The sequence below is a fragment of the Anguilla rostrata genome, chromosome 10 (assembly GCF_018555375.3).
Source record: "Anguilla rostrata isolate EN2019 chromosome 10, ASM1855537v3, whole genome shotgun sequence".
Taxonomy (NCBI): Eukaryota; Metazoa; Chordata; class Actinopteri; order Anguilliformes; family Anguillidae; genus Anguilla; species Anguilla rostrata.
Genome location: NC_057942.1, coordinates 3,321,774 through 3,334,273, shown reverse-complemented (window position 1 = coordinate 3,334,273; position 12,500 = coordinate 3,321,774). Strand labels below are relative to the sequence as shown.

Here is a 12,500-nt window from a genome sequence, read left to right as displayed (position 1 = left end):
AGCTGTGAGTTAATTGGCCCAAAAGCACCAAGACTGGGGACGATTTGAGGGACCCACAGAGAGAGAGAGAGGGGTCAAAGAGGGTCTCGTCCTCACGAAGCTCCACTCTAGGTATATATCTGTATTCCGTTTCCATAACGGAGACATTATGGTCTGCCTGCAGCCAGGGGGCGCTGTAGGCAGCGAGCGTGTGCATTGGCCTCAGATTTTTGGCTCTGACAGCTAAAACTTCCTCTCAGCTTGCTGGTAACTGCTGCTGTGCCTGGGCGGTTAATTTAAATTCTTTCAGAAAGTGAGGCGAATTTGGCAAATGCGGGCTGTGAGAGGACTAACAGTTACTCTCAGGGTGTTTGAGCCCCGCTGCTCCGAACCCTCCCCAGGAGCCTTGTTCTCCAGCCGAGCGGAGCTCTCTTCGTTTTTAAACCGACGGCCGTGTTTCAGTTCTGAACGCGGCGGCGGTGCTGTGCGCTCAGTGACAGGCGTTCAAATGAAGCCCTCCTCCGGAACACATCCACAACCGCTCCCTGTCCCGGCACTGCGTCGGGAGTTATTGATGGTGTTTGCGCTCCTTTGGGAAGAACACCTCGGTCAAGAAGCGAGAGAACTGCCCCCGGCGGAAGATTTATGGGGCGACTCGAATGCGTCTGGAGACACCGCGGCCTCCGTTTACCTACATCGTAAAAAACAGAAGCCAAACGCCATTTCAGGCAGGAGTAGCTTTCATCCGCCTTCAAACCAGGAAATTGTTTTCCCCTGTGCGAGGCATGCTGGGAGTTGTAGTTCTCTGTACCAGTACGTGAGCCCCGACAGAGTTAATAAGCACGGCTCCTTTCAGTTCTATGGTGGAGTGATCCGATTGGTTGACCGCCCACCCAGGAGCTCTCCTCAGGCGATGTACAGGATCGTTCTGATCGCTCCTTCGGTTGGACATCGTCCACCGTGGGACAGCTTCTCTGTCATGCCGGTCCATGCTCATTATGGTAGCCTCTCCTATACTTTTAATAATGCACTGGGAGGAAATTCACTCCAGGGCAAGAGAACGGCCAAGAAAATGGCCCTAAAGCGCTTGGGCTAACTGTGGCGAGGGTTGTCATACCGGCCTCGTGTCCAAATAAAAAAAACACACAGTGTGTCTGCTCTGAGACTTACTCCCGGTCACAAACCACAAACAGAAGCCCACTCCGCGCGCTGTCGGAGCTGGGCGTCGGCGATCTCCGGCGCATGACCTGGAGTAACCCCCCCCTAATCACTGCCGCAACGGCCGAGACCGATCGAGGAGAACCGAGGAAGTGGATGCCCCCGGTCTGCTCACTCAGCAGTGTCAAAAGCGGGGTACTGTCCTGGAGTGTGTGTGTGTGTGTGTGCGCGTGTGTGTGTGCGTGTTCATGTGCGTATGTGTGTGCGTGTGTATGTGTGTGTGTGTATGTGAGTGTGTGTGTGTGTGTGTGCGTGTGCGTGTGTGTGTGTGTGCGTGTGTGTGTGTGCGTATGCATATGTGAGAGTGTGTGTATACTGTATGTATGTGTGTGCGTGTGTATGTGTATGTGCCTGCGTGTGCGAGTGCATGCATGCATGTATGTGAGTGTGTGTGTATGTGAGTGTGTGTGTGTGTGTGTGTGTGAGAGGCCCTGTACCACTGATCCCACAGCTGTGACTCATTCTCTGCTCTCCCTGCAGTAGCTGGAGGAGACTTATTGCTGGAGGTGTTTTGGGAGGGGGGGGGGAGGGAGGTGCAGGGGGCAGGCACTGAGAAGCAGAGAGCTCCACAGCCACCTTAACAAGCACGTCTGCCGCTGCCGTCGTCCCCGGCCCCACTCCTCTCCCGTCCTGTTTTCCTCTAATTAAGCTCTGCAGAACGTACTCTGCATCAGTAACCAGTGTGAGCCGCCCAACGGCGTCTCCAGCTCGGCTCTGTCCCTCAGGGATCCTGGCTCGTTGGGAAGGTGCGGTGTGTTCTGATTTTACCGTGATGCTCAGTGTAATTGTTTCCGTACTCTCGGTCCTGACCCCTGTGCTCTCCGTCAGTGGTGAAACAGCATTGAGTGTAGTCTGTGCTGAGGGGGACCCCTTTTTTTGTCGGTTCGGGTTTTGGGGGTTTTTTTACGGCGACTTGCTCCCTGTCTGGCTACTGTGAGAAGGGGTGACCCGAAGGTCCCCTAGTCCCCTAGTCTAGCCCAAATTAATTAAGCCGCGCGGCCTGCAGCTGGTCAGGGTTACCAAATCATTCGATTGAACCCTTTGAAGAGTAAGTTTTTCGGGAAATATTCTTTCACAGTTAAGTCAGTGTTCTAGAACTCCATCGCTGTCGGTTGCCAGCGGTGATTGTGACATCAGCATCAGAATGCTCGGTTATAAGAGCGTTCCGGTCGCGTACTAGTGGCCTCGCGCATTAAAGGGTTAATGGAGAAGCTGAAGGAAAGGGAGCGGATGGCGGGGCAGGCGGGCTGCTGGGGGGGCTGGGCTGGGGGGGGGCACCGTGAGCACACAGACGGGCCCGGTCCTCACAGAGGGGTCCGCAGCCCCAAATAACCTCTGCTGAGGCGCTGACTGCGCCCGGTGACTTGGACAGAGGGGGGGGGGTTAGCGGTGAGCCCTCGTGAGTCCCAAAATGGGGCAGAGTTATCGAATGCCGTGGAGAGAGAATGATTTCTGTCGGTCCGAACAAGCGAGCAGCTCTCAGCTTAACTCACCATGCTTAATCCCATCACTTTGGCGAAACAAAGCGTGTGGGCGTCACTGCTTCTTATTTTATGTGTTTTCATTCTCTGTGTAACCTTTTGAGAGGCAGACTTGCTGACGTGGCCTGTTGTGAAGTGTCAGTGCTGCGTTTCTGTGTTTTTGTTTTTGTTAGTTTTGTTTGTGTGAGTTCTTCAGGCTCAGTGTTTGGTGACCCCCTGATCTGCTGGGACCCCCGATGTGTCAATGACCTTGGCAGCGTTTGGGGTTGGGGGTGGGGGGGGGGCTTTTGTGAAGGAAGGGGGGAAGGCAGCCCAGGCATAGCCTAAGTGGATCTATGGGATCCTTCTTGATTTAATTAGCCTCTGAATGTCAGGAGGCTGTGGGTGGGGGGCAGGGGGGGAGGGGGTTGGGGGGTTTGTGGTGGTGGGGGGGGGGGGCGTGGGCTGGATGGAATGCCTCTGGAACTGATAACATTCCAGGCCGCCGTCCCACCATCGCAAAGCCCCCCCCCCCCATGACCTTTCGCATGTTCCCGTGACTCCTCCCTCCTCCTCCTCCTCCCGTTAACCTTTGACCCCTCTGCCCCCCCCCCAGATGACTCGGGGGACGAGGAGCCCGCCTCGCAGTCGGACCGGAGCGAGGTCCAGGGCACGCTGAAGACTCTGGCCAGCAAGCTCGACGACCTGAGCACCTGCAACGAGCTGATCGCCAAGCACGGCGCGGCGCTGCAGCGCAGCCTGAGCGAGCTCGAGGCGCTGCGCGTGCCCCTGGAGGGCGGCGAGAAGATCAAGGCCGTCAACGAGCGCGCCACCCTCTTCCGCATCACCTCCAATGCTATGATCAATGTGAGTACCGCTAACGCTGCTAACACCGTGATCAATGAGAGTACCGCTACCGCTGCTAACACCGTGATCAATGAGAGTACCGCTAACGCTGCTAACACCGTGATCAATGTGAGTACCGCTAGCGCTGCTAACACCGTGATCAATGTGAGTACCGCTACTGCTATGATCAATGTGAGTATCGCTAACGCTGCTAACACCGTGATCAATGTGAGTACCGCTACTGCTATGATCAATGTGAGTATCGCTAACGCTGCTAACACCGTGATCAATGTGAGTATCGCTAATGCTATGATCAATGTGAGTATCGCTAACGCTGCTAACACCGTGATCAATGTGAGTATCGCTAATGCTGCTAATGCTATGATCGATGTGAGTATCGCTAATGCTGCTAATGCTATGATCGATGTGAGTAACGCTAATGTTGTGATCAATGTGAGTGTGCTATAGTCGCTAATGCTATGATCGATGTGAGTGTGCTGTAACCGCTAATGCTATGATCGATGTGAGTGTGCTATAACCTTCAATGCTATGGGTGCACTATCACTGTTAATGCTATGATCAGTGCGGGTACACTGTTAGCACTAACTGTAATCAATGTGAGTATCTTCCCCTCCAGTGTTGTGATTTCTGTGCATATGCTATGCTAATTGAAGCCAGGAGGTTGCTGGGTCAAATCCCTGCTAAGACACTCATATACCCTTAAGCAAAGGATTTATCATTTTAATTGCTTTAGTAAATTTCAGGTTCAAGGTCAACCTCATTTTAGTTCTGTAATTTCAGAAAGTTAACGGAAATAGGATTTGTGAACGGGTGAAATGAAGCAGAGAGAGAGAGTACTCTGTAGCACCGCAGGTTAATGCTGACGTTCTCCACGAGGCTGCAGGCCGTGCAGAGTGTTGCCTGATTCACGTCGGGACACGCTTGCGTCCCGCTCGGTGGGTATATATAGTAAATCTCGCCTAGCGCGCCTGCGGCGTCGCGTAGACGCGCTATCGTTGTGTAGCGCGACGGAGAACGCACCGTCACATTCCGGAACCGGAAACCTTCTCAGAACAACGTCCCGGCGGTTCAGGGTTCCGCAAATGTCCCGCAACGCTGTGAGAAAAGGGGTGTGTTAAAACAGGGGGGTTCAGTTAAGAAGTCAAGTGTTGGGGCGGGAGGGGGGGTTGGGGGTGTTGGGTAAGGGGATGATACCGGATCTCGGCCTAGGGGGAGGACAGGAATAGCATGCCCCCCCCCCCCAAATGCCCCCCCGCCCCCCCAGCACAGAGACCTGACCAAAATGCCAGGCGCAGTACCAGCATAGGAGAAACTCACTGCAGCACTGCCCGGACGCTTCCAGACCCAACTGAGCCAGGTTTGATTGTTTCGGAATTCTTCGTTTATTTGGGGGTGGGGGGGGCAATTGGGGGGGTTGTTTCTACATGCTGGGGTGTTTTTCTTAGCTGGGGTGTGCTGCGGGTACGCCTGATCTTCCGTAGATAGGACTCAAACGAGCAAGTGGGCGGGGCCGCTGTGGCAGAGCTGTGTTTCCGTAGGAAACCGGTGGTTGCCGTGGCGATTCGTCATTATCGACCAGCTAGCGCACGCATATTTTAGCGCCATCGCTCAAGCTCGGCTGACACTGATTGGCTGCCTTTCAGCGCGAATTAGCGAGGGGCGCCCGGATCAGTCGCACGCAGTGTCGCCGCGCGCGTGATAGGCCGTCAGGACTCCCAGCGACTTCGACGGTCGGCGATTTGGAGTTAACGAGCTGTCTCTGCCGAACTCTGTCTTCCGGAACTTAATGCAGCCGCTTAGCCGCGCGTAGCCTTCCGTTAGAGAAAGCGCGTTCGGACGGGGAGACCGCTTCCCCGATATCACGCCGCTCGCCAATTAAATTCAAGCTTGACGTCCGTTGTATTGTCACTTCCGAAGGGAAAATCTGCGAGATGCGCGTAGATATCTCCAGCGCTGAGCAAAGCTCCCACAAAAGATCTTTTGCAGAGAAGGACTTTTTCGGATTTGTCGAGGCTAGCAGAAGCTGCGCACGACAGAGATGTAACAAAGTTAATTGAGGTTATTGGCGCATTGGAGAAGTGGGTTTCGTGGTTGGCCGTGAGAGTGTGGTTCGACAGCGAGATTGTTCTTCCCCGTGAAGCCCGTGGAGGAGATAAGTGTGGAGGCGTTCTAAGCGTGAAGCTGTTTCCCAGATGGGAAATCCAGGGGTTTCAGTTGTCCTGTCAGGGTTACTCCGGTTCTTCGGTGGTGGGTAAGAGGGAGAGGGACAGGGAGAGAGAGCGGGAGGGAGAGAGAGTGAGAGAGAGACAGGGAGGGAGGGAGGGAGAGAGAGAGAGACAGGGAGGTAGAGTGAGAGTGAGAAAGGAGGAATGAAAGAGAGAGAGAGAGAGAGAGAGTGAGAGAGAGGAAAGGACAGACGGACAGAGACAGGGAGGTAGAGAGAGAGAGAGAGAGAGAGAGGTACTCTGGAGGCAATTGGCAACTGTAAAATAAGTGTGAAACTTCGAAGATGGTTTTGTGCTTTGTTCACGATAGACAGCCTCGCCCTGCCCAGAAAAGATTAATTTGTTCACGCGCTTCTCTCTCTTTTTAGGGGGCATGCCAATCCGAAAATAAAAAGTGGTTGCCTTGGTATCTATTCCACATTCAAATGGCAGCTGTTTGTATACACAATACAAACGATGCCTGTGTCTGAGAACAGACTCAGAATAGCATTACCAGCCCTGTTACACAACAGGGGACGTCTCAGGTGTAACCTGTCAATCACCCGGGGAGCTCACCGATTCGTTGGTTTGTCTCGCAGTCAATCATCTAGTCTCGTTCTCATCCTGCCTCTGACGAAGCACGCACACAAAGGTTAGGCAGCATCAATACCTGCTTTTAACTGTCATAACTGATAGTGTCTTTGCGCAATACTGTAGCATAAAGTGGCGTTATGAGAGTGGGTTGTCGGTGGGGGGTGGGGTGGGGTGGGGTTGCTTGTTTTTATGCCAGATTCTCTCCTGGATTTTGACCCGTACTATTGAATGGGTCCTCAGGTGTTCCTCTCCAGGTGTCCTGACAAGGCAAGTCCATCAAGATTGGCGAGTGCAAATAAAATATCCATTTAAGACGCTTAAAAAGATAAAAACAGAAAATGAAAAGAAGTTAATTTTGTGCAAGGGCCCTTATTCTGAGAGTTTATTAAATGGCCATTTCTCCAGAGCCTGTTTTAGAGCTTCTCTCGAACGCTTCGATGGCTTTCAGAGATGCTGGGAGTTTAATTCAGCTCAACTTCAGTGCACCTCGAGATCCGCTCCACGAACAGAAGAGACCCCACCCACAGCCCGGTGGGGTTTCATTGAAATTGAATAAAATGCATTTATTCAATTTAATTACCTAAAATAGTTTATAATTTATACAAAATGTTATTCTTATTTTGGTAAAAAATATTATATTATTTCGTTGCTTTTTCAAACTCGTATGATCATACATATGAACTCATTTACAACAAATTAGGCTACTTTTTTTTTTTGCATTGTAGTACATCTTAAATACAGGCTGAAGCACATTAGCACAGACTTGGTCCACGGCCAGTGCAGTGATACCAGTGCTCAGTAGCGCAGTGTTAGGGCGGCGTTGCCGGTTTGATGCACAGCAGGACCACCTGGCTCCGGGCTGCGGGTTCAAGTCCCAGGTGAAGTGCCTCAGGCACCATTAGCTCCGCTCCTCCACACCTGAGTAAGCGTGTCACACCTGGATCTCCGCTCCTCCACACCTGAGTAAGCGTGTCACACCTGGATGAATGTGTTCCACTGCCAGCCTGGAAGACTGCGCGCCTTTTCCAGCCAAAATTTATCCGAGGGGTCAGTGAACTGAGACCTCCCGGTATGCAGGACCGTAGACTTCCTGTAAGCGGACTGTTTTAGTGAGGAGCGTTATGGTGACGTATGAACTGAAGACTGTAGATCTTTTTCAGCCGATTTTATCCAAGGGGTCAGTGAACTGAGGAACCGTAGGCTTACTGTAAGCGGCCCCTTTCAGTGATGACCGTTACGATGACCTGTGAGCCGAAAGCTGTAGAAATGTCTCGTCTTGCACTTCGAGGAAGCTCTGGAGATCCGCCACAGAGGCCGCAGGGTCACGTGACGCAGGCAGGAAGTGCGTTTGTGTCACGCTGGGGCCCGCACTTGCTCTGTGGTTTTGACCCGTGAGGTCAGAGACACGTGAGGTTTGAGTCATCCTGGAGAGAGAGTGTGTGTGTGTGTGTGTGTCTTTCTCTATGTGTGTGTGTGTCTGTGTGTGCAAGTGTGTGTGTGTGTGTGTGTGTGTGTCTGTGTCTTTCTCTATGTGTGTGTGTGTCTGTGTGTGCAAGTGTGTGTGTGTGTCAGTGTCTATCTCTATGTGTGTGTGTGTCTGTGTGTGCAAGTGTGTGTCTGTCTTTCTCTATGTGTGTGTGTGTCTGTGTGTGCAAGTGTGTGTGTGTCTGTGTCTGTGTGTGCAAGTGTGTGTGTGTGTTTGTCTCTTTCTCTATGTGTGTGTGTGTCTGTCTGTGTGTTTCTCTATGTGTGTGTTTCTCTATGTGTGTGTGTGTCTGTGTGTGCATGTGTGTGTGTGTCTGTCTCTTTCTCTGTGTGTGCAAGTGTGAATGTGTGTGTGTGTGTCTGTCTGTGTGTTTCTCTATGTGTGTGTGTGTTTGTGTGTGTGTGTGTGTGCTGATTATGCAAGGAAGCCCGTTCCTACCTTTGCTATGCATGAAATGCACCTGGGTCTGGAAGCACTCAGTCATTTAACCCCAGTATTGACTTTCAGACTGGAGCTAATTGCCCTGTTTGCATATTCAGGGCTTCCATGTAAATGAGCCGGTTGCGTCGCTCTCCCGCGTTCCTCTCCCGCGCTGGGCTCTGCGCTGCTCGGGCGATCCCTCCCCAGGAAGTCACGAGCGGTCTGGAGAAAACGCTGAGGAGAAATTTTTTTGTTTTAAAAGTGGAAGCGCGTTTTCGTTTAAAGGAGCTCTCCGGGTTCCGTGTGCGCGGTAGAGAGGGAAGTGAGTCGCGTGGAGCTTAAAATCAGGGAGCCGGTCAGAGAGCGCAGAGGATACAGGCGCAGCGCTGGCTCAGGGTAAGCGTGCGGCTCCGTCTGTGAGATTCTGCTTTTTATAGGGTGGACTCACGGCTGGGCGGTACCGGTCCACGAGTTCTGGTTCTGGGTTCTGGGTCTGTGTGCCGGTTCTTTATTCTGGGTCTTTGTTCCGGTTCAGTGTTCCAGGTCTTTGTTCCGATTCTGTGTTCTGGTTCAGTGTTTGGGTTCTGTGTTCCGGTTCAGTGTTCCGGTTCTGTGTTCCGGTTCAGTGTTCCGATTCTGTGTTCCGGTTCAGTGTTCCAGTTCTGAACGTGCAGGACTGTATGGCAGGATTGTATTTGCCTTTTCTATCGTAGAAGATGTTTTTGTTTCAGAATGCACAACGTCAGGCATCGATAAGCCATCTCTCGAAGTTGTGTTTTTTTATGGTAATGGTAAATAACCATATAAATATTCATAATCACTAATCTAAATACAGGTATTCATGATGCATCCTGGTGTAATAAGTGTGAGTGCTCAAGGGGGGATTGGGATGTTTGTTTTTCATGAATTAATGGAGAAATTATAAGGCTTGTCTTGGAGTGGAAAGGATTGTTCTGTCAAGTGTATAATTTGCATTACCCTTTTGAGATTAGTTTTTTTTTGGGGGGGGGGGGAGACTTTATTTGTTTGCCACTATATTTCTGTCGTACGAATATGATCATACCAGCTGAATATGAACCATATGTACAAGGTGGTCTGTAATGGGTGTAACTATGTGTTCTTTGATGTGCTGATAATTCAGCCAATGACGGTGTTTTTTGGTGTAACTTTATTGTGCTGATAATTCAGCCAATGACGGTGTGTTTTGGTGTAACTTTGTTATGCTGATAATTCGGCCAATGACGGTGTGTTTTGGTGTAACTTTGTTATGCTGATAATTCGGCCAATGACGGTGTGTTCTGCGGTGTGTGGGGGGCGGGGCCCAGGCGTGCCGGGACTTCCTGGACCTAGCGGAGACGCACAGCCGGAGGTGGCAGCGGGCGCTGCAGTATGAGCGGGAGCAGCGGCTCCACCTGGAGGAGACCATCGAGCAGCTAGCCAAGCAGCACAACAGCCTGGAGAGGGCCTGGAGGGCGGCGCCCGCGCTGACCGCCAACACGCCCGCCAACGCGCCCGCCGTCCACAAGGGTGAGCTAGCGCCCGCGCTGACCGCCAACACGCCCGCCAACGCGCCCGCCAACGCGCCCGCCGTCCACAAGGGTGAGCTAGCGCCCGCGCTGACCGCCAACACGCCCGCCAACGCGCCCACCGTCCACAAGGGTGAGCTAGCGCCCATGCTAACCGCCAACACGCCCGCCGTCCACAAGGGTGAGCTAGCGCCCACGCTAACCGCCAACACGCCCGCCAACGCACCCACCGTCCACAAGGGTGAGCTAGCGCCCATGCTAACCGCCAACACGCCCGCCAACGCGCCCGCCGTCCACAAGGGTGAGCTAGCGCCCACGCTAACCGCCAACACGCCCGCCAACGCACCCACCGTCCACAAGGGTGAGCTAGCGCCCATGCTAACCGCCAACACGCCCGCCAACGCGCCCGCCGTCCACAAGGGTGAGCTAGCGCCCGCGCTAACCGCCAACACGCCCGCCAACACGCCCGCCAATGCGCCCGCTGCCCATAAGGGACGCCCGGACGCCGCCGCTGACTGGACTAAAGCCTGACAGCTCACAACCACTCCCCGGACTGTGCATGACCTCACACGACTGCTCAACCAGACCGCACACGTTCACTCACTAGACTGTGTAAGACCGCTCACAATGAATCACTTGACCGTACATGACCGCGCATAAACAATCACTAGATTATACATGACCCCACTCAACCAACCATTGTATTACTGTGTAAAAGGTTGCAGAATTTAAAAAAATATATATTTTTTTTAATTAAAAAAAAATAACATTTCTCAGAATTCCTGCTCACACTGACTGAAACTATGTCAAACGTGCTTTGCAGTAGCGGGACAGGGAGCTCTTCACGGTTTGTGGAACATTCTGTTCCTCCCTGTGCTCCTTATCGTACCCCTTTAAACTGGCATGATTAAGATGCAAGTCAGCTGCGTTTTGTGGATTTGCTCTTTGCCTTCATATTACCTCATTTATGTTTTTGTAGCGTGTTTGTTGTTCAGTATACTTCATTTGCCATTCAGAATATGGTTCTCTGGTCCTCAGTGTGTAGTTTCCATGTGTGGTTGCCTGTGTTGTGGAGAGTGTGTTTGTGGTGTGCTGTGGTCCCCTTAAGCGGGTCCCTGTGCGCATATTTTTGAGGTCCTGGGGTCCCCATGAGTGGGTCCCTATGAGTGTGTTTGTGGACCCCATATGTGTTTCCTGTAGGTATGTATTTTTAATGTGCTGTGATGTCCATCTGCGTTCTCCCTTTGTGGGTACCCCAGAGTTCCAGGTCATCCCGTCCACTGAGACTCTCACAGCAGTGCCTTGGGGGCACCCATCCCTGCCCCCCCCCCCCCCCACCGCGCGGAGCTAGCTAGCACGCACGTTTCTATCCCATCTGCGTTAATGTCCGCCCCTCTGACAGCCAGCTGTAGCGCCCAGCTTATCGCCTCTCCGCCTAATTAGCGTCCCGCGGCTTCGCTGGCGGTTTCCGAGGTCCTCTCGCCGGCCTTCCGCCCCCGCCCCCGCCCGCAGTTGCTCCGCACCCCTGGCCCCCTCACCTCCCCTGAGACCGGACCCTGATCCCGGTTTCCCGCCAGTACCCGGTCGCCCTCGGTCGCTGGCTAACGAGCGCCTAGCGGCTTTACCGCTAACCCCCGGCTCGTCTCCCGCCGTGGAGGCGTGGGAACGCGGCGGGGTCCGTTACGTCAGAGAGCCGCTCCGAGCGTGGCGGCCTCCCCTGGATAAGAGCATGGGGAGGTGGGGAGGGGGGGTGGGGTTTGGGGAGAGAGAAGCGGGAGTCCAAATTGGAGCGATTTCTCTCCTCGATTGGACCTGTTAACGTCACTCCATTGCCGGGGCTGTTGCCGTGTCGATTTCCCAGCCGTGAGTCAGCCGCCGTTCGATTGGATGTTTCTGTCGGACGTGTCAGATGAGCTGGAGGTGTAGAGGACCTGTTTTGTGAAGCGGGGCTCAAGCTTTAACTTCGTTTTGGCAAAAAAAAATCTGCGTTGCCGCCCCCATGCAGAGATTGCGCAACGCCCTAACAACAGACCGGGGGGTCCCAGGCAAGCTCTTAGCGGCCGTGATGTCACTTCCTGAACTGAAGGGCGCGCACCAGTCTGTTCAGGAAGTGATGTCGCCGCTGCTAAGAGCCAGCCGGGGACCTGGTTTGTTGTTAGCGGCGGGGAAGTTGACCCGCGCGATCGTTCAGTCTCGTTTACGCGTCTCTGTGTCGTTCCGTCCTTCAGGAGCCCTCAAGCGAAGATAGTCTATGAGATAAAGATATTCTGTGGTAGAATAGAAGCCCTCGAGCTGAGATAGTCTATTAGATAAAGATATTCTGTGGTAGAATAGAAGCCCTCGAGCTGAGATAGTCTATTAGATAAAGATATTCTGTGGTAGAACACTGTGGCGGTAACGGGCGGCGTTTCGCGTCTCCTGCAGCAGGGAACGAGCGGCCAGTCAAAGGGGAGGCGAGTGACGAAGATGAGGATACGGAGTACTTCGACGCCATGGAGGACTCCCCTGCCTTTATCACAGTGACTGCCGCTGACCACACCCAGCACAGGTGAGTCTCACCTGGGGGGAGAGAGAAAGAGAGAGAGAGAGAGGCCGCTCCCTGCTCCTCCTTCACCTCAACTCCTCCTCAGACTGAATTCAGACCTTCCCGGGCTTGTTGAGTTCGGTCACAGATTCTGTAGTTCCACCAGATACTCATCTCCGTGTTCTTAACATAGAAATTTCTGTGGGGTAATTTGCCCTCTGC

The 12,500-nt window shown here is 53.1% G+C and overlaps 1 protein-coding gene across 1 annotated transcript in view; it reads left to right on the top strand.

Annotated features, from left to right (window-relative positions):
* Positions 1–12,500, top strand: part of osbp2b (oxysterol binding protein 2b) — a 71,969-nt gene that overhangs the window by 44,670 nt on the left and 14,799 nt on the right. The window contains 3 exon segments of the mRNA XM_064353496.1: positions 3,274–3,524; positions 9,554–9,755; positions 12,182–12,302. Coding sequence (XP_064209566.1) covers positions 3,274–3,524; positions 9,554–9,755; positions 12,182–12,302 — 574 coding nt within the window.